This window comes from Rhinopithecus bieti, unplaced genomic scaffold (assembly GCF_001698545.2).
Source record: "Rhinopithecus bieti isolate Rb0 unplaced genomic scaffold, ASM169854v2 scaffold_20206, whole genome shotgun sequence".
Lineage (NCBI taxonomy): Eukaryota > Metazoa > Chordata > Mammalia > Primates > Cercopithecidae > Rhinopithecus > Rhinopithecus bieti.
Window position 1 is genome coordinate 1,324,049 of NW_016810187.1, and position 25,456 is coordinate 1,349,504.

A 25,456-nucleotide genomic window follows, 5' to 3' on the forward strand; every position below is an offset into this window, starting at 1 on the left:
TCATGTGAGGGACCCATTGAGAGAGAATTGAATCATGAAGGTGGTTATCCCCTTGCAGTTCTAGTGATAGTGAGCAGGTTCCCATGAGATCTGATGGCTGTATAAAAGGCTTTTCCCCCATTGTTCAGCACTTCTTTCTCCTCCTACCTTGTGAAGAAGGTTATGTTCACTTCCCCTTCTGCCATGACTGGAAGTTTCCTGAGGTCTCCCAGTCATGTGAAACTGTTAGTCAATTAAACCTTTTTCATTTATAAATTTTCCAGTCTTGGATATTTCTTCATAGTAGCATGAGAATGGATTAATACAATAGGACTGATATAAAGGCTAGGAAAATAGGGGAGTTCCAGCAGTACATGGCAAAGACAAAAATCAACAGATGAGAGACAATCAAGACAATTAAAAATGATTATGATAAAATTAAAAAGCTTCCTTTTACTAAGAGTACTTTGACTCTTCAACAGGGCAGATATCAAATATATATTAATTGGAGAAATATGTTCTTATTTAATTACCCAACCAATTACGTGTGGTAGAAATAATTATTTTTATTTTATATGGAAAACTGATGAGTGAAAAACAGTTAGCAACTTGAGCACATCCTAAATTTAAAATAGCTGTTAAGTTGTAGAACTCAGATTTAAAGTCATCTCATTAGACTCCAGTTTTTATGCTTATAACCAACATACAATCCTGTGTGTTGCAGGAAGGGAATTCAAATACAGACACTCATGGGCTCTAAGATGTGTACTTGTCATTAAATAACTAGAGTCCAAGCGGAGAAACGATTTGAGGGAAGTGATGTTCCAAATTCAATGTCAGATCTACCACAAGAGTGGCTTGCTGCAGAGTTGATAATTCACTGATCTGAGGTTGCCATTCCACCTATTAGTCATAGCTAAACTCTGGGGTCGGAACAATAAACTAGATAGGCAATTGTAACAGCCACCATTGTTACAAAAAAATTTCACACTATGTTCATTAAATGTGTTAATTTACATAGAAATAAAAGCTTGAGTCATTATTCCCTAGTGGATTCTTCTTACTTGGTTTGTTCAATCTACTCTTAACTGGTCTGTGAGAATCCACCTCATCTAGGTATAAACCTATTATTTCATCCTGACTCATGACTTTCAGAACACAACAAAAAGGTAAACTGAGCTAAATAGAAGCCATGTTTTGAATAAAATACTAGATAGTCTATTTAAACAGTTAAATACACATAAAAATGTATGTATATACCATATATAATTATTGTGCAAATGAGATATTATTCATAAACGTATGTATAAAATCTCAATATATACATCTCAAGGCACCCCCTGCCCCATCTGAATGTGGGTCATTTTAACTCAGTTTGCAATAGCTCAATACAACATGTTCATAATTCTCTTGATATTATTCAATTATATTAATGTTAAATAGAAGCATGCATATTTTGTTTTAAATAGGCTACTCAGTGAAATATATGATTGGGAAAATCTTCTTAGTTCTAAACATCGAGCACAAATGAGCTGCTAAAATTCAAACCGCATACCTGATTCTGATCCCCCACACCAATAAAACAACAACAACAACAGCAACAACGACAACAACAACAGTATTTCAGCAAATGCTTTTATTTCTATATAAATACATTCTGTGTACTCAGGTGACTGTTATTTATTTTTTGTCAGTATGAGTTTTAGGCACTATGGTAAACTTTTTATATATATTATATCATTTAATTGTCATCCATTTTAAAATTATAAATTTGAAATCTCAGTATCCTCTGAAGCAACCTGTGACCATATAACACAGTTTTGGCCAGTGTGGTCAGGCAGAAGTCCTTTGGGAGGAGTCTGTTCAGAAAAGAGGGCAGTGCTTCAATAGAAAGCCATATTTTCCACTTTTTAATCAACTCTCCTGTCTGTTGGGAAAGCAGACATCATGCCTATAGTTGATGCAACCCATTTCAATCATGAGAACAAAAGGCACACAGGAAGAAAAATAAAGCAAAAACATTAAAGGCATCCAGGTCACTGATGTCATATGATGCTAACAGAGCAACCCTGGCCTGCTTATTATGTGAGAAAAGTGATGCTGTAAATTTTTAAAGTCACTGTTAATTTTTTGGTTAATAAAATTACCACACAGACAGGAAGTTAAGGGCTAGGATAAAACATGAGTATTAGTGACTACAAAGCCAGCATTTTTTTCCTATTTTGTCAAAACTGTCTGGGTTCATATCCTTAAGGAACACATGGATTTCATGGAAAGATCAATAAACAGCTAAAGTAATAGTAGCTTGGATATCACTACAATAATAAGTATAGCTTCATTAACACTTTATATCATGTAATTCTTGACAGTGTCCTGGATTTTGGAGAGCTAACCTTGGCAGAATTAATTTGCCCTTCTGCCACCTTTTGATCTCTCTGCACTCATCCTCCTAGCATGTGTCTCCTAGAATGTGGGAGAAAATGTTTTTCATGAAGCAGGAAAATATTAAAAGAAAACTAGAGAAAACATTGGTCATTACTTGAAAGATATTTTCTTTCTAAATTAATGTTTGTTTATATTTGTTCTCAGAGGTCATAAAATTATTTAAAATTTTAATGTGTATTAAAGAGTTGTTAAGAAGTTTAAGTATTTAGTGTCACATAAACTGCTTATAAAACAGTTTTTACTCTGCATCAATCTGCAAATCACAGTGGCAGTAAATGTTTCTGGAAATGTCAAATACTTTCTGGTTTAAAATCACTCCAGAACACCAATAGTAGCTCCTCGTTGACATTTTACTATTCTGCTTCAAGCTAAAGACAGATGGCTCTTTATATGTGTGATATGAAAAGCAATATTCTTTTTAAAATCAAGTCATAGTAAGGTTTCACTAAACTTTTTGAAAAGGTGTGTGACTTCTTGTTTACATGTTTTCCATTCTGAATTGCCCTATAACTCAAGAGTTTTGCTGCTTTCAGTCTTGAAGTATGGCAGAAAGCAATTAGAAATAAGAATTTCAATATAAATATTATCTCTTTTGGAGGCCTATCTGAGTTAGTGGTAAAGCAATAATAATGATTAGGTTAAACAATACTCCAGTCTGTCACCTGTCAGGGGAATTCTAAATTTGATTATTAAAGTTTGTATTTTAATGTACTATACATGCTACTTGAAATTATAAAACTATAATTAACTATAAGTGTGACACCTGTTGAAATTAAGGTTAAAACAATGCTTATAAAATGTCGTTATTATCCATTTTTAAGCACAAATCGTTGCCTAGCATGTTTCAAAAGATGGGGGAAGCTATTTGATCTGGTAAAGTAACTAAAAGTTGTCAGTTTTTAAATAAATAGGAGACCATGGCAGTGTATTTGGAGAGGAGTGATTTTGTAAGTATGATCATTAAAGTGGCTTTGTTAATAGCAATCCTCTTTCGCATTTGCAAAGTATGCTTCCTTCAAGAGGCTTAGAGTGCTTTTTTTAATATCTTTGTACTGCTTCACAGTAACTGTAAAAAATGAAACAAATCTCCTCTCTAAAAATGTCATTGCATAAAGAATTTTCTCTATGGGAATAAATGACCTAACATTGAATAAATAACCACAAAAATCTATTGCTACCTTTATCTGTCTCAAAGTATGTAGTCAGATCAATGGTCCCATTGAACTTTGCATTAGTCTGAAATCATTTCATATATTTGATCAATTTAGGGTGTAATATTTTGAAAAGGAGTTGTCGATTATGTTTAATTTATCAGTTTGTGTATTCTCAGTACTGCTTATATGCACATGATATATAAGAGTTGTTTAGTACCTGAATTAAAATCAGATGTTGACTATATACATGCAGTAAAAGATGCAGAGGTTTTGAGGTTTAAAATGTATTAGTTTTCTTTTTATTGTGTGTAACAAATTAATACAAACTTAGAGGTGGGCCAGAATTCTGGAGAGGGCTCAATTTGGTTCTCTGCTCAGGGTCTCATCAGGCTGAAATCAAGTTACTGGCCAGGGTTGTGTAACTATGGGAGTGAATATCCCATCACAGTTTGCTATGTAATATGACCTAAGTAAGCAAGCGTATGACCACCAAAATATGAACATGTTAAGCCTACACTCAAAGATACATGATTGTAAGTCCTATAAACCAGGGAGTGAGCATACTGGAAAACTTGGAGGCCATCTTGGAATTCGGCCTACCGTAAGAAGGGCGCACACACACACACACACACACACACACACACACACACACGAAGGCAGCATCAAGGGAAAACTTCATTTGAATTTTGTTGTTGTTGTTGTTTCTTCACTGTTATCTCCTATTAGGAATAGAGATAAGGGAGAGGATTAAACATTCTCTGCTAGTTGTAGTTCAGCTATCTGAAAACTGACGTGTTTGATGAAATAACAGCTAACATGGATTGAATGCTTATTATGTGCCAGACACTCTTAAATTTTAGCTACATTAGCTCATTTAATCCTACAAAAACTGTGTAGAAAAGGTAACATTATTGTAACCTTTTTCGTAGTTGAAAGATGTGAGGCACACAAAGATTAAATTGTTTACCAGGTTCAGAATGCTGGTGAGTGGCAATGATAGGACAATATGCCAAATATTTGTTATATGCTCAATAAATGTAGTTATTAATTTGATTGACTATTATTTAGGATCATTAGAAAAGGAAGTAGTGTAGAATAACCTAAAGCACACAGACATTTTGCTAACTAGCACTGTTGGTCTTTCATATTAGAACTAGTGGAGGATTGTAGCCATCCTCATCCCAGAGAAGTACAAAATCAAATTTGAAAGAACTTCTAATTCAAAATCACTTCTGTTTAGCAGTGCCCATGACTTCTGTTTAGAAGTTCCAGCACTGCCCACCTTCTCAGTGTATTGACCAAGGAAATGCAGGAAAAAAAAAAAGACAAAATCTTATAATGATCATAAAAATTAAAACAGAGTGGCCAACCACTACCGGGTAGAATCTTCATTATATTGAAGAAAGAGCATTCAGCCCAGGTTTGATTCAGTGGCATAACCTGACTTTGACCTCATGGAAGAAAGCTAACAAAAATAACGTGAGATGTGTTGTTTCTCTCAAAGCTTGATTTTGGCTTTTCCAAAATAAATAGCCACAGTACTGTTTCTTTTCTTTGACTTCTACCCCGCTGTCCTCTGCCCTCAAATACTGATTGTATCAACATATTATGTTCATCTAAGCAGAGGTAACAAAGTCCGGCAAACAGCTAGGATTTGCAATCTGAATCAGAGTTGTTCTAGGGGGTGAAGGTGGCTGTGGAAGGAGAAAAGAAGCTGCAGCAGACAGAGGTGTAAGAAATTTAATGCCGAGACCCAATGCTACAGGAAGAAACCTGAGAGCAGAATGTTACTTGCAATGTGGTTTTTCATACATTGCAGCAATTCAGATCAGCAGAGAAACATGCTCATGTCCATGAATTATTATTTTGTAGGACTCATCATAAAATTTTAAGACACTCTTTTACATGCTCAATATGGTTTCAGAAAATCTGACTTTCTTTGTCAGGAAATGTAGAGAATTACTGTTTATTTTGATTTCAAGAGAGTAGGCCAGGTATCAGTTGAGACTGTAATTCTATGACAATTTTACTAAAATAATTTTATTTTAAGATAAGCAATGATTCAGCAGATGTCTGCCACACTATTGTGAATAACAATGAAATTTTAATCTTGTTCAAATAGGTAAGCATGGGACATAGTCAATAGAGAAATAAGTATTGGTTGCCAGAGTTAAAAAATATTACTTATACAATTGATGAGATGCAAAGAGATAGCATAATTATAAAGTTGACTTGGAATTACTGGATTAGTAGAACTATTGGAACTGTGTTTGAAGTTGAAAACTTGCATTGATACATTTTCTGAAGACAATGAACATATTAATGAGGTAATACAAAGGATTGCTAATTCTTAGAGTTTGTTATTATTCTGCAGAACTGTCTCTTCATGTCTCTCAGAATGAGAGCATATTAGTTGACATCATCAAAGAAAAAGTTTATTGTAATCGTTGAGTCATTCCTTATAATAATTGCTTTTGAAGTCCTGAGGTTGGCTTTAAAAGCTTGAATTATGAATATTTCATATTATGTTATTTTCATATTCCATGTGCATAGCTCATGCAAATTAATTTTCTTATAGCTTCATACTGACCTTTACTTCATTGAAGGAAATTAAATTGTAAAATGAATCTGCTTGGAAAAATCTTTTTCAGGAAATATCCCTTCTTCTATTTTGTTGAGGTTTAAGAGAAGCCCTTAGCATTTCAGGTTATCGATCTTATTATATAATATAATGAAATAAAAATTTAGATATTTAATACAATTTTTTTTAAAGTTTAAAATAAAATGCTAATGTTTAAAATGTTGGAATACAGCAGAAATGAAATGTAGCTGTTACAATTACCTCCTAATATTTGTAGGATATGAGGGTAATTTTCACATCATATAGTGGCTTATTTGATGTTTTTCCAGACTGTTTGAAATTGATAAAATACACATTAATACATAGACATTCCTTAAATATCTAAAAATCTTTAATTTGTACGTCCAATAATATATTTACCATGAAGACATTAAAATATACCTTAAACACCTAGAAACAAAGCAGATGCATTTTTTACATGTAGTTACACACAATAAGCTGTTTTTTGTTTTATCTGAGGATGGCTTTGAAGAATTTTTTACATCTTTGATGATCTCAGATAGAAAACAGACTGAGGATTGTGTACTTCCTGTTCAAAATATCTCAACTACCTCCAAAAATTCACAAATGTAACCTTACAATGGCTGGTGACACTGATGTCTTGTATACAGAAGAAGGGGAAAAACTTTGAGCTTCCCGTGCATCATTTATTTTAAATTCACATTGCATTTTATTTTCAAAACTCTAAAATCATATTACATGGACATTACCTCCTTTATCTAAACATTATGATTCTATTTTCATATTAAAGTGGTTTTCAATGTAACATTATGCATGGAATCAAAAATAGAACTTTGGTGTTTATTCTTACACCAAAGAATAGTTTTGTTTAAAAGACTAATTTAAAGAGAATGTATTTATAAAGAGAGAGTCTATGGATTTCAGAATAATCTCAATAAACAGTTAGTTTAGGAAGATGAAGCCTGAGAGATAAAATAACCAAATCCATAAAATCATGAGTATGAACACAGACTTGTTCACTGAATCCAAACTAAAACAAAGACCTAATTAGTTCTTAAGAAATTTCAGTTTTAAAAGAAGTAAAAGAATAATAATGTCTGAGGTAGTAAAACTATTAAGCTTGTTAACTTGAGGAGCTGTCAAATACAAAATATAAACAGATCTAATAATGGTTTAATAAAGTCTATGATGTCAATTACATAAAATGTATTAAGACACGTACAAAATTCTTTCTTATTTGAACACATTTTCATAGGGATTATGACTTACATTCAAATACTATGCCAACTCTCTGGTTCTCCCAAAACCTTCCATCCCTACCCCACCCCCACTGTAGTATTTCTGTCAAAGCTTAAATTTTCTTCTCTATAATTCATTGTTTTGCTGTATTTTTATAATTCTTTATTTTATGTAGCACAATTTAAATTTTAAAAAAGAATGTTTATAAAAACTTGTAAACATGTCATCATAATTTTAAATTTGATATCAACCTTTTTTGTTGTTGTTGATGTCAAGTCTGGTCTAAATCATTGCTTACCTTTTGAAGGAACTTGATCAAACAAACCATTTTGTATCTTTGCCAAAGAGTCAGCCGTATAATGTGGAAGGGAAAAATTAACCTCTGTGCTCAAACTTACTAATATAATTTAAATGTTCACCTTTTATACTATCGATTTTAATCAGTATTAGTAATTCCAGTATTTATTTTATAGATGAATTAGAATCTTGGAAACAAGCAAATACTAGGTATTTTTCAATATTTCAGTATATGTAGCAGATATAAAACATTAAAGAGAAACTGAGGCATTTTATAAAACAAAAAAATAGATTAGCGGTGCCCATTGTTATAAAAGTATTTAACCTAATATCTAAAAATGAAGGTAGCTTATAGTTATAAATGAACATAATAGACATAGGAATACATATCTTTGGCTTTTAAAGCTAAGACAGAAATAACTTGGTGCTTAATAATTGAGTATTTATTCAATTAAATATGCAATTTTAACATAAAACATATTATTAAGTATCTAAGTTCTTATAAAATTCTGAAAGTCTGAAATTATATACACAGGACATATGTGTACATATATGACTAATATTTTAATGTGGATACTTGTCATGCATTATGTCTTACATTCAAATTTATGCTAATAAATATAATTAATGTACTTCTTTCATGAAATAAAATTCTCTAAATGTTCACTCTCCTAAAGATTAGCATTCGGTTAAATGGTAGTGTAGTGTCCTTAGTGTTCTATACATAAAGTTTAAAAAAATCGATTTTAATATAGCTTGCATTTCTTTCAACCATTATGTATGTGCATGTTTATGAACACATATAAGCATAACATTAGCAAAAGTAAATTTCAAGGAAAAACATAGTTTTATGTTGAGTTTTGATTAATGTTTAATTCCCATGAAAGTAAATCAGATAACTCTTGTGGCAGGATAATGAACATACCTAACATTTTGCTTTATTAGAAGAGAATCTTGACACTTTGTAGTTACTAATAAATTAATGGTTGATGAGAGGAATACATAAATGATATTGGTTCATATCTGAGTGACATTTTTACTAAAATTCCTTCTTTATTAATGTTTTAAATTAGTCTATAAATGACTTCCTTATTCTGCTCTACAAAATGTGAAAGTTTGTTGGGACATGAACTCTAATTTCTTTCCAGCACCAGTGTTTAAAGATCAAATGAAATTTTTAAAACCTGCAGAGTGTCTTCTTCAGGCTCCCAGTAATGAAGTAGATTTCCCTTATTAGAACAATCTCATGCTTTTAATAGACAATTCAAATATTGCAAATGTTTTATTATTCAAAATATATCACAATGTGCATTATTTGTAATGAAACAATGCATTTTAGAATCATTACTGTATCAATATTGTCTGTCTGTTTTTGGACTCTATATTTTCTCATTCTTTATCTTCATATCTTTTATAATCTAAGTTTTTAATATACTCTGTCTAGGATTTACCTCAAATATATAATCGCTTCTCCATTTTGAGATTTGAATATATTTTATTCTTAACTTCAATCTAGTTCTAGTTCATATTGATAACATACAATACATTTAAAAAATTAAGTATTTTTTCACACATTAATACTAGCTTAAAACTTGATTTTCGTAATTAATATAATTCTATAAAATTGATATTCATATTCATAATCCATTATTTCAATGACAAAATTTGTAGATTTTGAAATATTAGAAGAATATAAATGTTAAGATGTTTATTTTTGGAATGAAAAATTAGACTTATTTTTTATTCAACTTATGCTCCTCACATATTGTTTTAATTTGTCTTTAAGTAATATGTAGAATTAATCATGTTAACTCTTCAATACGTACACTGTATAACCCTTTATAAAAACCATGGTATGATTTTAAAGTAGAGATGGTGGTTCAGAATTTTATAATTTTCACTTTTCTGTAATCATTTTTCCAGAATATATACATTGTTTTTATTGCCAATATATATGTCCTTGAAATGAAAGGATTTCCCCATGTAACCTTTTTTGTTATGTTAAAGATAATTTAGACATGTGTCAATCATTTGTAGAAAAATTAGCTTTGAAATATTATAATATGCTATAATAATTACTGAACTCTATCTCTAGAGATATGTTTGTTGACTCAGCCATTCAAGAAAATGGGACTTTCTATCTAAAATACTCTTAAGTTTCTTTCTTTCTTTTTTTTTTTTTTTTTTTGAGACGGAGTCTCGCTCTGTCGCCCAGGCTGGAGTGCAATGGCCAGATCTCAGCTCACTGCAAGCTCCGCCTCCCGGGTTTACGCCATTCTCTCGCCTCAGCCTCCCGAGTAGCTGGGACTACAGGCCCCGCCATCTCGCCCGGCTAATTTTTTGTAGTTTTTTAGTAGAGACGGGGTTTCACAGTGTTAGCCAGGATGGTCTCGACCTCCTGACCTCGTGATCCGCCCGTCTCGGCCTCCCAAAGTGCTGGGATTACAGGCTTGAGCCACCGCGCCCGGCCAATACTCTTAAGTTTCTAAAGGCCTCAGAGATTCTGTATGAAAATGAGAAAATGAATGTGAAATACTCTCTTTTTTTCCTCAGAAAGATAATGGCAGTTGCTAGAGTGAACTCCATCAATAATCTGCAATATTCAGTGATCAAAATAATGCTTATTTTTACGTGATTTTAAAATCACTACAACTACTATTTTATTGATTTCTCCAATTACTATTATCAGTTATTTATAATCCCAGTTTTCTCATAAAAGTCTTCTGAATGATATAAGTGTTGTCTTACTACATCACTCCAAACACTTCCCTAAAGACGTTCTTCAATGAGGAGGAAATACTGTTATTCCACAGCAGAGAAAATACACTCTACCCAATTGGCTGAAAAATGATTATAATAATTATACATTTCCTTTTAAAAATCAAAGTGTGTGTGTGTGCATGTGTACACATGTTACTACATGTGTAACACACTGAAAACTTCTTTTATTAACAAATTTTTGTCAAAGTAGCTGCCTGGAGAAAGGATAAAACAGACAAAAAACAACAGAATAAAATATATGGTGAGGCGATTACCAAAGAAAAAATTATGTAATGGGACCAAACTGCAAGATTAGTGTTCTCTTCATGATCATGTGAACTTTTTAGATAATGTGTTCATTACATTTTTCAATAGAAGTGTTTAAGAATAATACAAATAAATAGAATTTCATGGGTTGAATCATGATTTTCCAGTGAACTTATTTAGTTGTCTCAGTTATCATACATGTATGATCTTTTGGTTGATACTCATTTATCAGTATCTCTTAACATTCTTTCACCATTCCATCAAAAATTTACTTCCAAAGCCTCTGTGTTAAATAATTTTCCATTAATATAACTTGAATACATTTTTGGGAGCTTACATTCTAATGTGAGTGATGCCCATTTATGAGATAAGTTCAGGTTTCTAGAAATTGAGGTTTTAAAGCAGATTTCAGTATGAATATAGCAATTTAATACCAAATCCCATACTATAAAATATACTCAGACATATGGTGAAGGCACAGGGACATGACTCTGCTGTTTAGCCACATTGCATGAAATTGTCTTACCATTTTTTAGACATAAGGAGTCAACATGCATATATGTGAATGTTTCACATGTCATAGTGAAACAACTGATTTTTGTGTTTGCCTACATAGGAACACCATTCATTGTAATACTACATTGATAGCCTTTACATTATTTTGTTTGTCTTTGTATCGCTACTGTTCCATATAGTGACTGGGACAGAGGTGAAGCATGGCAAACATTTGTTAAACTACAGGACTCTATGATTAAATAACAATAAATGAAGTATAAGATATTCCAAACTATGGGTTGTTAAATACATTTATTCCTGCTATCATTGATACTGATTTGATCTCACTTGGATTCATGTTTCAATATTTTAGTTTCTTTACATGTAACAACAATTCCACATTGAAAAAAATGATTGCTGGGTTTTACATGTTGATGTCAATCTTTCCATATGTTTTTTATTCACTTTCTTGCTCTAGTAAATAGCATCTAACAAAAGAATTTTGACATTTTTTAGTGTCTCAAAATTTAACAATGATTCAGTCTTCATTTTCTCACAATTGTTATTTGTTTGTTACAGATAGATAACAAAATCAGAAATAATAAGATTGTAGACAAAATATCTAAAATTTAATATTGTTATTTTAGCAAATGTCTGACATTTAAAATAGTTGCTTTGCTTATTACTTCTAAAAGTTTCATTTCTACTCTATAAAATTTAATTAGTAGGTAAGATTCCAGGTAAATGTATATATTTACTGTTAAATAATTATGACTTTCAAAACACAGCTCAATCTCATTTTTTTAGTTTTCCAAATGTAACATTTTACTACCTGTGCTGATAAATTTGTATTGTTTCCCAAGTGATTTAATTTTTTAAATGTTTGTTAAACTTTTTGTTTTTTCATCTTCAAAGGACCCCTCTGTAATTGGTTGATTTATGGGGCAAAACCAATAAAATGAAATGACCAAAATCTTCAAACCCTTAATAAAATGTATTTATATGTACATATACTTTCTGTTCTGCTTTTGTTTTATAAAAGATGCACAAAGATATGCAAGTTAGTGAATCTTTTGTATTGTCCTTAAATGAGGAAATTAGCTACTTAACTCCTAGCTTCAAAAGATAAGTGGTAATCTGCACAATTGGTCGTAGAAGGATTTGCTATTTGGGATACATATGAAGAAAAGTTTAAAACATGGCTCTCAGCTGCGTATTGCAGAATGCAAACTTTATCAGAGAATATACCATGAAGAGAGTTTTTCTTTCTCTCTCTTTCCCTGTCACTCCCACTGTTAAATTCACTTTTGGATGCCCAGAAGCAAGCAGTAGCAATCAAACACAAGTGTTCAATAAATACTTGTTCATTTATTCAAGTTATAGAATATGAGTTTTGATAAGTTGTACCAACTTTTATTTTCATTGCTGAAAAGGCTTCAGATGACATAGCTAAACAAACGTGGTTAAATTTGTGTTGGTAATTTTTTTCCTTTTTAGGCAGATGATAAAGAGCCAGGAAATTAAATATAAGAACAATGTGGCACAATGAAAATAAATTAATCTTTTTAAATTTAGTTAATGCCATAGCTAAGACTTAGCATCTGATGAGGTGGGTCGGGGAGGGTATACATCTTCACCATGCTTTTTTTTTTTTTTTCCTCTTAACGAAAATCTGCACTGCACATAACTAAAAGTTAAGGGTTGTTTTTTTAAAAAAAGCTTTTCTTTAGAAAATGCTTATGCTTAAAATGTTCCCATATTTTAATTTAGCTGAAAAGCATTTTTTATGAAGTAAAATTATAAAATTTTGAGGAGAGCGATAGTTATCCCCATACTTTAGTCAAGAAAAATCTCATTATTCTCAAAGATATTTTTTGATTTGTAACCAAGACATTATTATAAAAATTTATGTTAAAATTAAAATGTGACACTTAAACACAGGGAATAATTTCTAAAATCCATCCACACGCTTGAAGTCAATACTGTAGTTGGCACTTTGCAAATACTTACAATTTAATCACCATAAAAACATTGTGAAAATTTTATTCCAGTATTACAAATAAAAAATTGAAGATAAGAATTTAGGTAGCTTTCTCAACATAGTACACTTGGTAGATAGTAGAGATACAATTCAAATAAAAATGCACCACAAATTAAAGACTTTACTCTTTGCTGAAATACGACTCTAACTTCCTTATAATGCTTCCTTTTGATTTCACCTGACTTTGCAATCACTTATTGATCTTTTATTATGTTCATAACTTGACAGCCTAGGTATTTACTATTGCTTATGGACTTCAAAAAATGCCCCAAATTATCTAATTCAACCCAACTTTATTTATCATCCAATATTTAAAGACATTGTTATCATACACTGGACTGGTCAAAAAAAAATTCAGGCTCTATTTCCTGTGGCTTCTTTCCTTCATATGTTTCTGGGTTTTCTTTAATCTTGTGCCCTATTCTTAGACAAACATCCCATGTTAACTTTTAGTCTTAAGTTTTCCTTCATTAATTATACTTATTTGTCTCTTTTCCTTGGATACACATCAAGAGTTGCTTTGGAGAATATCAAATGAACAAATTAGAATTAATTAGTGTTCTTTATGTGGGGACCATAAAGAACACTAGAAAGTAGAAATCCTGAGTCTTTATCTTAAAACGAATGTGGATGGAAAGAGTCCTTAGAAGTTATATAAACTTCTGAGGATCCCACATCCAGTTAGGGGAACTCGCATACTGAGGCTTTCAAGTCTAGTTTCAATTTGTGCATTCTGCCATCATTCAGCCAACACTCGGTGCTTTCTGTGCATCTGTGCTTGGCTACTTTCAGTTGTCCAATTATTTATTTTGTTTCTGTATTTGTCCATGTTTTCTCCTCCAGAGAGTGCAAAGTTTTTGAAGTCAGTGATTAATTTTATGAAGAAGTCCTGGTATGTTTTTGAAGCATCTCATTGAATATTTCGTAATTTAACAAAGAGATCAGATGATTTTGAATAGCATTATATATGGAAAAGCTACATGATACATATTTGTGGTACCAGGACAACGCTATTAAAATCAGCCCATGATGTTTCTGATGAGATCACAAAGTTTGTATCAAGTCTTAATCCTGTATATGAAACAATTAAATTCTATACAGAAAAGAAAACAGGAATTAACCAAGGAAACCATAAAATCACCTTTTAGTTGATTTCTGAAATGCAAGATACTTTGTTTTTATATTCACAACAGTTTAAACAACTGATATAGCATTAAGATCAATGATACAATAACTCAATTAATACTTTCTATCCCAATATTACTCTAAAAGAAGAAAATATGTTTATTCCTTATTACATAACAGGAAGGATAATCAACATTCAGTGAAAGCTTTTATTGTCAGATAAACTTAACTGTATGAATGAAGTTAAAAATATTTATCACTATAAATGATCGAAAGTTTTTACATTTTACATTTCCACTAACATTATGTTTCCAAAGCCTAAGGCACGGCATGTTTAAATACAAATATTTACAGACCATGTAACACATTTAAAATTAAATATCTCTTTAAAACAGTGACATAAAAATGTATTAGTATAATCTTATTTGAATAATAATTACTTAAGCAGATTTGTTTGACAAGAATATAATCAATGAGATAACACTTTCTGAATATGAACCAATGCGGCAGATGACCAAATCGCGAGAGCCTTAGACTCTTTGCTTCTTCCCCTCATCTCGTTTCTGATTTCTACCCACAATTTCAAAGGGCCAAACATGAGACCTCCTGGGCAAAACCTTCTCTGGTTTTTATTCAAGCCATTGATGGCCTAATAGTTTAGTGGCAAGTTTCCTTAGCAGGTGAGAAGGTAGTCTACTCGGTTCCCTACCTGGAGATATGCAAAATCTGGTCATGTTTCTGTGACCAACAGAAGTGCTTTGTATAACTGGGTATGTCAATGCTCACTTAGGAATGAGTTCAGATGTGGATCTTATTCTCAGTCATTAATCTAGATTATATTTAATCTGAAGTTCTGTAGAGATGAATGTGTCTTCACAAAAGTTCCTGTTGCTGGTTTATAACTAGAAGTGATGTTACTATTCTTGGGACAGGGTTAGTAGTAACCCAATAATAAATGTTCTTCCTCTCCCATTGTAAGAACCAGATCACTTCTGCACTATTACCGAAGAAAGAGAACATTCATTATGGAAGATGCTATCTGAACATTTGGATAGCTGAGTATTATTATATTTATATAACACATATTATGCCGCTTTTGTAAAAAATCCCAACTAGAATTTTGTTTGAACTGTTGACAACTTTGCAAAAGCTTAACTTTTACTTAACTCTACAATCTTATAAAACATTATTACTTTTTCCTACTGCCTTTTAATTAAGAAATAAGTTTTTTTCTGATTATGAATGGAATGGCATCAAATAGAAGGTTTTACAGAATATACTGACAGATACTGTATGTATTTTGTTAACAAAAGTTTTGTTTTACATTTTAAAATCATTTCACGTGACATATTTCAGTTTAAAGTATGGGACCAGATCTTAACATAAACATGCGATATGTTAGAAGCAGATGTATAAGTTTGTCATAAAAATGAGCAAAATAAATTTTCTTTATAACCAAATGGCAACATCTGATTGTACATCTTGGAATTCATTGCAGGTAAATGAGCGTGATCGTCTCCTAAGATTTGTTGGTCTCTGAGGTCTTCCTTCAATCAAGTCTAAATAGATGTCAGATTTCAGAAAACGTGCATAACTGTCTTGTTCCATGAGCTGATATACTCTGCTTTGTGCAGCATCAAAACTGTGGAGGGTAGGTTGAGTGATGCTCTTTGTAATGACTTCTTTGGTGTGAAAATCAAGGTTAACCTGGATAAACAGAAAAAAAAAGTGAGATTATAGTTAATATGCTTATATAAACAACTTTGAGAAACAGTACAGGACTGATGCAATGTTGGAGTGGGCATAGTGGGCTTAGAAGCTGATATAGTTTGGATGTGTGTAGCCTGCCCAAACCGCATGTTTAATTGTAATCCCCAGCATTGGAGGTGGAGCCTGGTGGGCAGTTATTGGATCATGGGAGCGGATTTCTCATGAATGGTTCAAAACCATCCCCTTAGTGCTGTCCTTGTGATAGTGAGTGGTTTCTTGCAAGATCTGGCTGTTTAAAAGTGTGTGGCACCTCACTCTGTCTTTTGCTCCTGCTCCTGAAATGTGAGATAACTGTCCCCCCTCTGCCTTTTGCCATGATTGGAAGCTTCCTGAGATCTTCTCAGAAGCAGATGCTGTTAGGCTTCCTATATAGCCTGCAGAACCATGAATCAGTTAAAGTTATTTTCTTATAAATTACCTAGTCTCAGGTATTTCTATTTTTTTTTTTTTTTTTTTTTTTTTTTTTTTTTAGCATATACCAAAAACTGTATTCTTTCTGTGACTGAATATTCCATTCTATGGGTATACCACGTTTCATTTATCCATTCATTTGTTGGTAAACAATTGGGTTGTTTCCACATTTTGGTTATTGTGAGCAATGCTGTTGTGAACACTGGTGTTTATTACAGTGCAAGAATGGCCCTAATATAGATGCTTGGGTGTTTTCCTCTATTCTTGACTAGCATTTCATCTGGTTCTTCTCTCCTGGAATTCCTGGTCCTTCCTACTACCTACGAATTTAGAATAATGGCATATTGAACTGCTAAAGATCATGTAAATAGTTAAAGCATAACTCATTTTCAAAATAGGTAACTAAACCTCACAGAGGTTAAATTATTTGAGTCATGGGAAAAAAATGAGCTGGAGCACATTCGAGATTTTAATATGGGACTTCTACTTATTCCAGTGCTTATTTCATTATGTTATGATGCTTTCCTCCAAGCAAACATATGCTGTAGTATGAATGTCTTTTAAAGATATAAAATTCTTTAATGCCTTGTATCATAGCACTGCATATATATCTGGTTCTGATGGTGGTAGGTTTTCAGGTAGAGGCTTTCTTTCCCCTTGTCCATAACACAATACAACTAGCTGCCTTTTTTCAAAAAAAGAAAACAAAACAAACAAACAAACAAAAAAACGATGTAAAACGTTGGTTTTGGGATAATCACTATTTATAAAACACATGTTAGAAACTTTGAAACTCTATTTAATTAATATTTGAGCGCAGTCAAGTCATATTTACTAGTCTTATAACCATTTTAGCAATTGTTTCACACAATTACTTCACATTGAGTTTGGAGTAAAAGAAAATCTCAATTTTTTTCCACTTGAAAACTTGCCTAGTTAGGTTTACCTCATCTGTCTATTGTAAATTTTTTCTTTTAACCTGTCTTTAAAGTAGCTCTAAAGCAAACAAAACTCTGTATAAATAGATGAGCCAAAATTAAAATGGTACATGATGCAAACTTCTTGATGTCTCTTGACTTCCTCACTTACAGAAATCTTTAGTTTCTATGAGAGGTTGCTTGTGCTAAAGTGATTAATATGATTAAGTGAATGAATCTAAATGTTTCAATTGATCATATTCACTCTTAGTCTAGAAAGAAAATAACTCTGAGAAGTGACTTTAATTGTACTTTTTCTTCTATGATAGTATCTTACAATGTCTTCCATTTGTATGGATAAATCTGTATAAATATGTTCACTCCAGCAACATTATGAACATTCTGGTAGAATGTATGAGGGTACAAATTTGATAAAGGCAGATTACCTAAAAAATTTGGCTCTGAATAGACATTTCTCAAATAAGACATAAAGTGCCATTTTGGACAAAATGTTCGACATCATTTACCCATCAGGGATATGCAAGTGGAAACCATAATGAGATATCAACTCACTTCAGTTAGAACAACTATTAATGAAAAAGACAAAAAATAACAAATGTTGGTGAGGACGTGGAGAAAGAGAAGCTCATGCATTGGTGCACTGGTGGTGGGCATGTAAGATAGTTCAGCCATTATAGAAAATAGTATAAGTATTCCTCAAAAATTAAAAATAAAACTATCATATGATCCAGCCATTCTACTTCTAGGTATATATCTAAAGGAATTGAAATCAGCATGTTAAAAAGATATCTACACTCCCATGTTTACTGCAGCATTATTCACAGTATACAAGAGATGGAATCAACCTAAATGTCCATCAAAGGATGAATGTATAAAGAAAATGTGGTACATAGGGGACACTATGGAGGTATTAAAAAAAAAAGAAAGAAAGAAACTCGGTCATCTGTGGCAACACGAGTGAACCTGGAGGACATTATGTTAAATGAAATAAGCCAGGCACACAAAAATAAGTACTACATGATCTGACCTGTATGTGGAATCTAATAAAGTTTCTCACATAGAAGTAGAGAGCAGAATAGTGGTTACCGAGGGCTAGGTAAGGTAGGAAGGATGGGAGGATGGAGAAAGGATGAATCAACAGGTACAGAGATAGATAGGAAGAATAAGTTCTGGTGTTATATTACCTAATAGGTGATTATAGTGAGTAATAATACATGGTATATTTCTTTCTTTCTTTTTTTTTTTTTGAGACGGAGTCTCGCTCTGTCGCCTAAGCTGGAGTGCAGTGGTGCGATCTCCGCTCACTGCAAGCTCCACCGCCTCCCGGGTTCACGCCATTCTCCTGCCTCAGCCTCCCTAGAAGCTGGGACTACAGGCGCCCGCCACCATGCCCGGCTAATTTTTTTTTGTATTTTCAGTAGAGACGGGGTTTCACCGTGTTCGCCAGGATGGTCTCAATCTCCTGACCTCATGATCCGCCCGCCTCCGCCTCCCAAAGTGCTAGGATTACAGGCGTGAGCCACCGCGCCCGGCCAATACATGGTATATTTCAAGAGTGCTAGAAAAGAACATATTCAATATTATCACCACAAAGAAATGATAAATGTTTGATGAACATGCTAACTCTGATTTTATCATTATACAATGCATATATATATTAAAACATGACACTGTATTCCATTAACCTGTATAATTATTACATGTCAATTATAAATAAAATTAATAAAATAAGTTGGGAAAATATAATTCACAATTTTAAAATAAAATTATCAAAAAATTTTGAAAGCAGTTATACATTTTTACAGTTATCTTTACTGTACCTCTTTTGGAGCATCAGTCTTTATAAATTTCTCATATATTGCTTTTGCTTTAAGGTGAATTTGTTGAGGTCCTTTGCTTTTCTTGAAATCTTCACAGGCTATCCAAAATTCAATATTTTCCTCACTGAATTCAGTTTTAAGAAATCTGGTAAAAGTCTCTAGTCCATCTATCAAGAAAATAAATAATATAACTACAAATATTATTAAAGTTGGAAACATTTACTGATTGATAATAAATGAAACATAATTGCAAATATTAACAGAAAAGCTACATCCTCCCTCTAATGCAGCACCGCAGCACACATCTTGCACAATATACATGAGAGACCTCATGTAGTTTACACAACCATAAAAGGAAAGTATTATTCCCACTGAAATAAGGCCAGTATCTCACTCAGGCTTAAGTTTGACTTTAGGACTAAGATTAAGAGGGACCCACTACAGTGGACCTCACTTTGTGTCTCTTTTATGCATTCCCCTCCCAGAGTGTGAGGGGTGATTGCACAGAGTCAAGAAGCCATTACAGTGGGAACGGATCCTACCTACTTCTACACCATGCCTTTGAATTTCAGGATCTTGAGACTCCCTGACTAAAAGCTCTATGCTTCCAGCATTTACACAGTCTTTTCTCCAAGTCCATCTACCAAAAACACACTGACTCACTGGTAGGTATACCCTTAGACCTGACTATGAACAAGGTTTCAATTTGCAGGCTGGAGTGTGTACTCAAATGTGCAAAGGGCTGCTCACAGTATGAAACCAAACCATGGAGGAAAAGAAAAAGGTGCTAGGTCATGTTTATAGAGTGGAATTGTTAAGTGTCTGAAAATTTTAAATTCAAATATAATCTTCCAAGTGGCTTACAAAGTATATTTGTTAAAGCAGAAGGATAACATATATATATTTATTTTAAAGTTATTAGTTTCCATAGCTCATAAACATTTAGACATATAGCATGGGACCTCTTTTTCACATTTTGTCTTGCCCCATAAATGTTAGGAGCAGGTATCAAGTCTTGTGGAAGACAGTCTGGGCTCAAATTAGTGTTCATTTAGTTACTCTGTGGCCTTTAGCATATTACGTTTTCTTTCTGTGTCTTAGTTTTTCAATATTTAAAATTAAGATAATAATGATCCCCAACTGATAGGGCTGTTGAGAAAATTAAATGTGTTAAAATACACGAGGTGTTTGAAACAGTAAGTGGGACATATTAAGAACTCCATAAGGGCTCTAATGGTGGCTGTGATGATGATGGTGATCTTGATAATTTTTATTTAAGGCTCACGAATATGACATTTACATAACTAAAAAAGTGGCAGACTTTGGATTCAACCCTAAGACAATGTGACTTCAAAACTAGGGCTCTTTCAACTATCCTTTTTAACACTCTACTTACTTTTAAGCCTTTTAAAAGTTAAACGTTTTTATTTTGAGAAAATTATAGATTTACATGAATTCGTAGGAAGTAATGAGAGAGACCCCATGTACTCTTTATCCAGTTTTCACCAATGTAACAACTTGGAAAACTACAGTGAAATATCACAGCTAGGATAGTGACATTAATTAATATAATCAAGATACAGAAAGTTACAAGTATAACTCATGTTGCCCTTTTACAGCCACCCTTACATCTCCCCACATATAATTCTTTTTAACCCCAGGGAACCACGAATCTGGTCTCCATTGCTATAATTTTGTCAACTCAAGGATGTTATATAAATTAAATCATATAGTATATGTTGTTTTAGATGGTTCTATTTTCCACACAGCATGATTCTCTGGAGATTTATTCAGGTTGATGGATGTATCAACGGTCTGTTTCTCTTTGTTGCTGTATTATATTCCATGATATGAATATACTATCATATGTTTAACCATTCTGCCATTGAAGGAAACATGGGTTATTTCTTTTTTTTTAGTTATTACAAATAAATCTGCTATAAACATTTATGTATAGTTTTTAAAAATGTACACAAGTCTTTATTTATCTGGAATAAATTCCAAGGAGTGAAATTGCTTGGGTGTATGGTAGCTGCACCATAGAAATGTTGAGGGAAGGGAAATATGTTCCTAATGGATTTTTCAGATAAACTTTCTCAGAATAAATCACATTTGAGTTGGATTTAAATGAGTTTTAGCAATCTTTCTTTAGATTCACTCTCACTCTCTAGTTATAGCCCATTTCTCTTTCTGCTCTGCTTATGTAAGTTATTGCATAAGGAAATATCATGAGTCCCATCTGGACTTCCCACTTGGTAGCATCTGATAGTACTGACCCCCTCCTTTTTCAAATACTCTTCCACATAGGTTTGTAGGATGCCATATCTCCTAGTTCATACTGTGTGATCGTTTCTTTATGTGTTGTCTGTTTAGGTTTAACTCCCTCTGTTCCCCATTACATGTGCTATTTGCTAAAATTCTGTCCTTTACATTCTCCTTTTCCTTCTTCTTTCCTTTATCTTCCCTATTTGCCAATCTTCTCTCTTGACCTTTTCCTGAACTCCTGTTTTCTGACATCCGACTGTACTTTATGCATATTGTTAACACCTACAGACAAAATGAGGCATTAGAAACAATTCTGAAAAACAATAAAGTTTTTCTTTTACATGTTGATATCATTAAAATATTTTAATCTTCTTACAGGAAATTTTTAAAAAAAATCTTAACTTCAAATATTCCTCTAGCTACTAACATATCTTTTCTCCTTACAAATATAAAATCTTTGATTAAGTTTTCTACACTTCGTCCCTTAATTCCCTCTATCTCATTTACTTTCCAACACACAAAAATGTGGTTTCTATTCAACACTTTACTCAAATTATTTTTGCCAAATTGACTTAATGTTATAGTTAGTGAACATTTTGTTTTCAGTCCATATGTTATTTCATCTCTCCACAACAGCAGGCACGGTAGAGAATTGCCTGTAATTCTCTTCAATGGCAGCTAAACTCCAGAGTTTCCTATTACACCTCTGACTATTGCATCCCCAAATCCTTCTCAGTTTATCCTTCTTCAGCTCTCTCTTAAACTCATTTCCTGAAAAATTACTTCAATACCCAAATACAATCAATATGCAGATGATTCTTAGAACTTATCTCAAGCCTCTTTTTCCTGAGCTCCAAGTTTATATCAACCAACATGTGAGAAACATCATTGAATTGACCATTGAATTAGTCATATGAATGGTGCATTTATCATCTTTACCCCAAACCTTCCCTGCATACATTTCCCATTTAATGACTCTATCCACTCAGGGATATAAACAGGAACCCTGGCATTTATTCTCAGGGATATTTAATTTTTCTCTTATCTCACACATAGCTGATAATCAAATCTTGTAAAATTTCCCCTTTCATATATCCTATGTCTGTCTTTTTATTTTTGTGCGATCTGTAATTACTTTTATTTAGATGGGAACTGTCTCTCACACAAATTATTATAAAAACCTCCTAACTGGTGACCCTGAATTTAGGTTTTCCTTGTCTCTTCCTCCAACCTCTAAGTGTATTATCCACATTCTAGTCAGCAATATCTTTCTGCAGTACAAATTTTATTATGATTCTTCACCGTTTAAACTGTCCCAATAGCGTTCATCTCTTCCTACCATGTTTTTACACTGATTTAAGCTCCACTCACAGAGAAACATGTATAGTTCCATTCATGTGCCATGTTCCTGAATCTCTTAGTTTTAGCTCCTGTTGAGAATACTTTTCCCTTCCTATTCTAAATCCATAAAGCAATTTTATTAATCTAATCCATACAGCCTATATTCATTGAAGTTGAAATTACATTTCATCTTGTCCGGAAAGACTTTACCAATCTCTAAAGAATGAGTTGGGAGTCCTTCATATATGGCCTTTTACTGTGCTGAGTAAACTTAAAATATTGTACTGCAGTTGCCTGTTAACGTTTGTTTACCAGGCTACACTGTAACATACATAAGATGAAGACCCTTGCCTAATTTGGTGACCCTTGTCACCAAATTTCCAGTACCCAACATGAGAAATAACTCAATAATTATTTAATAATACTAAAATAAATTATCAACAAATAATTGAATTAATGATAAAAATACAGAATTATATTTAAAAATATGTAACAGTTCTAAGAAATATTTTGTGTACTAAATGAAATATCAGACCTATCATATTTACAAGAGATATGGACAATCAGAGCTAGTAACATAAAGCAAAAAATAAAACAAAAATCCACAAAATTTTGTCCTATTGTTAATATGGACAAAATATGTAATTAAAATATACCAGTTTATTAAAAAAGTTAATTCTTAGCTTGATGATATTAAACAATTAATATTCTAGTTTCATGCTTGGCAAGCAAAATTTTTAATACACTTTGGCTGCTTCTTTGGTCATATGAAAAGGTAGAGAAATGGCTATCAGTGACAGTTTTATTTCTGAATCTATATTATTAGTTTGGAATTCAACCTTATGAGTTTTGCCAATGTGAGCCTTCCACTAAGGTTGGGTCCTTCCTGGCATGCCAACAAGGTGACAGCATCAATTTTGAGAACTTGTGAAGCCGGAGTTTGTGGTGAATGCTAGTCTATATGACTTTGGACAAGCTGACAAACATTTATGGAGGTACACTGCTCTCTGTTGGATATCACTATCAGTTATTCAAACATATCTTATAATGTATTCCTTCTTTTGTTCAACTACTTTATTAAATATGTTTGTTTGCATCTTGAACTCTCCACTGAATAACTCATTAGTTAATCGAAACAATATTGATCACATGCTATGTTCCAGACACTGGTCTAGGTACCAGAAGTGGACAAAGCCCTTGATTTGATATTTAATCTATAGAGCCCTACCTTAAATAGAAAAACATATTAGTATTACACTATTAAGAAGAGGAGAGTCATTACAAAGTAATGGGAACCAGACTTGTCCTCCTACCACAAATAACTATAAAACTAGAAAAAATATTGAGGCAGTAGTTTTCAAGCAGAATACAACTGGCAACAGGTGAGAAGAAAAACACATAAAGTGAGTGCTAGGTTTGTTCTGGCTTTCTACCTGGGGGCATTTTTAAGACTGGAATGCATGAAGACGGAGGCTAAACAAACTAAGAAATCTTGCTGAATTGAGGAGGCAGAGATACAAGTTTGGGCGTTATGATGTATTTGGAATTTGTGGGTCAGGCTACTGAAAAAAGGAGACATGCAGAAGGGTGTGGGACAGTTTGACAGTTTAAGTGACCTTGTACCAACTTGTTCTCTTTTTTTTGTCACTTGTAGTTCTCAAAAATAAATGTACAATGCATTGACAATGCAACATCCTGAGATAAGAAGAAACTGACCAGAATAACCCTGCTCTGTTCCTTTGCTACCCCAAAATAGGATCTTCTTTAACACTTTAGTCCTGGGATACCTGTATTCCCTCAGACATAAAAACCAGGACAGGCTGCTTTCTGGGATCCCTCAGCTGCAGTGCAATTGGAACATCATAGACAAGATTTAATTCACTCTTAACAGCTTTTCTGAGTGTTGAGGGAGCAGCTCATTATGAATACTAGGCTTCTATTATCCCTTGCTGCCTATTTGCAAGTACTAAAGTTGCTTTGCCCAACTAGTTGTATCAGTATTCTATCATAGTGGATTTGTGCAAGTAATCAAAAATTGTAGCCCAAGATATAGGGGGCTTAATTGGTAACCAGTGCACAGTGAATCTGCTTTATAAAGGGACTCAGAAGCCTGCATGCAGTTTTCCTGCAGAGTCTTGACTGAGGGCTAAGCTGCACATGAGTAGGGCAAATTTTGTGAAGTATAGAAGAGGATAGATGCTATGGGACTGAGGCAAATGCAGATAGGAGAGTTTTGATAGGTCTGGATGACTTTGGATTTCTGGCTCAGCCATAGAAGAGATACCAAAGAAAGGTCATGTTTCTGGTATAAATACTATGTCTTGTCCTACTACTAAGAAAGGTCTTGTCCTCATGCTAAGACAATTCTGAGAGACACCAGCCTTAATCAGAAAAAAATCAAGAGGGTACAACAGTGATTTAATTCACTTCCAGAAAAATGATTCAATACTCTTTAAGGGAAGACCACATAATTTAGACTCCTATGTCTTCCTCTATGCTCACATGCA

General features: G+C 32.9%; 1 protein-coding gene across 1 annotated transcript in view; it reads right to left on the reverse strand.

Annotated features, from left to right (window-relative positions):
* Positions 1-13,237: 13,237 nt before the first annotated feature.
* The window catches only part of RGS18 (regulator of G protein signaling 18), a 28,161-nt gene continuing 15,942 nt past the window's right edge, over positions 13,238-25,456 (reverse strand). Inside the window, exons 4-5 of the mRNA XM_017891608.1 lie at positions 19,344-19,510; positions 13,238-16,111 (exon numbers count right to left, since the gene is read on the reverse strand). Coding sequence (XP_017747097.1) covers positions 15,854-16,111; positions 19,344-19,510 — 425 coding nt within the window. The 3' untranslated portion in view covers positions 13,238-15,853. The remainder of the gene's footprint in view (positions 16,112-19,343; positions 19,511-25,456) is intronic.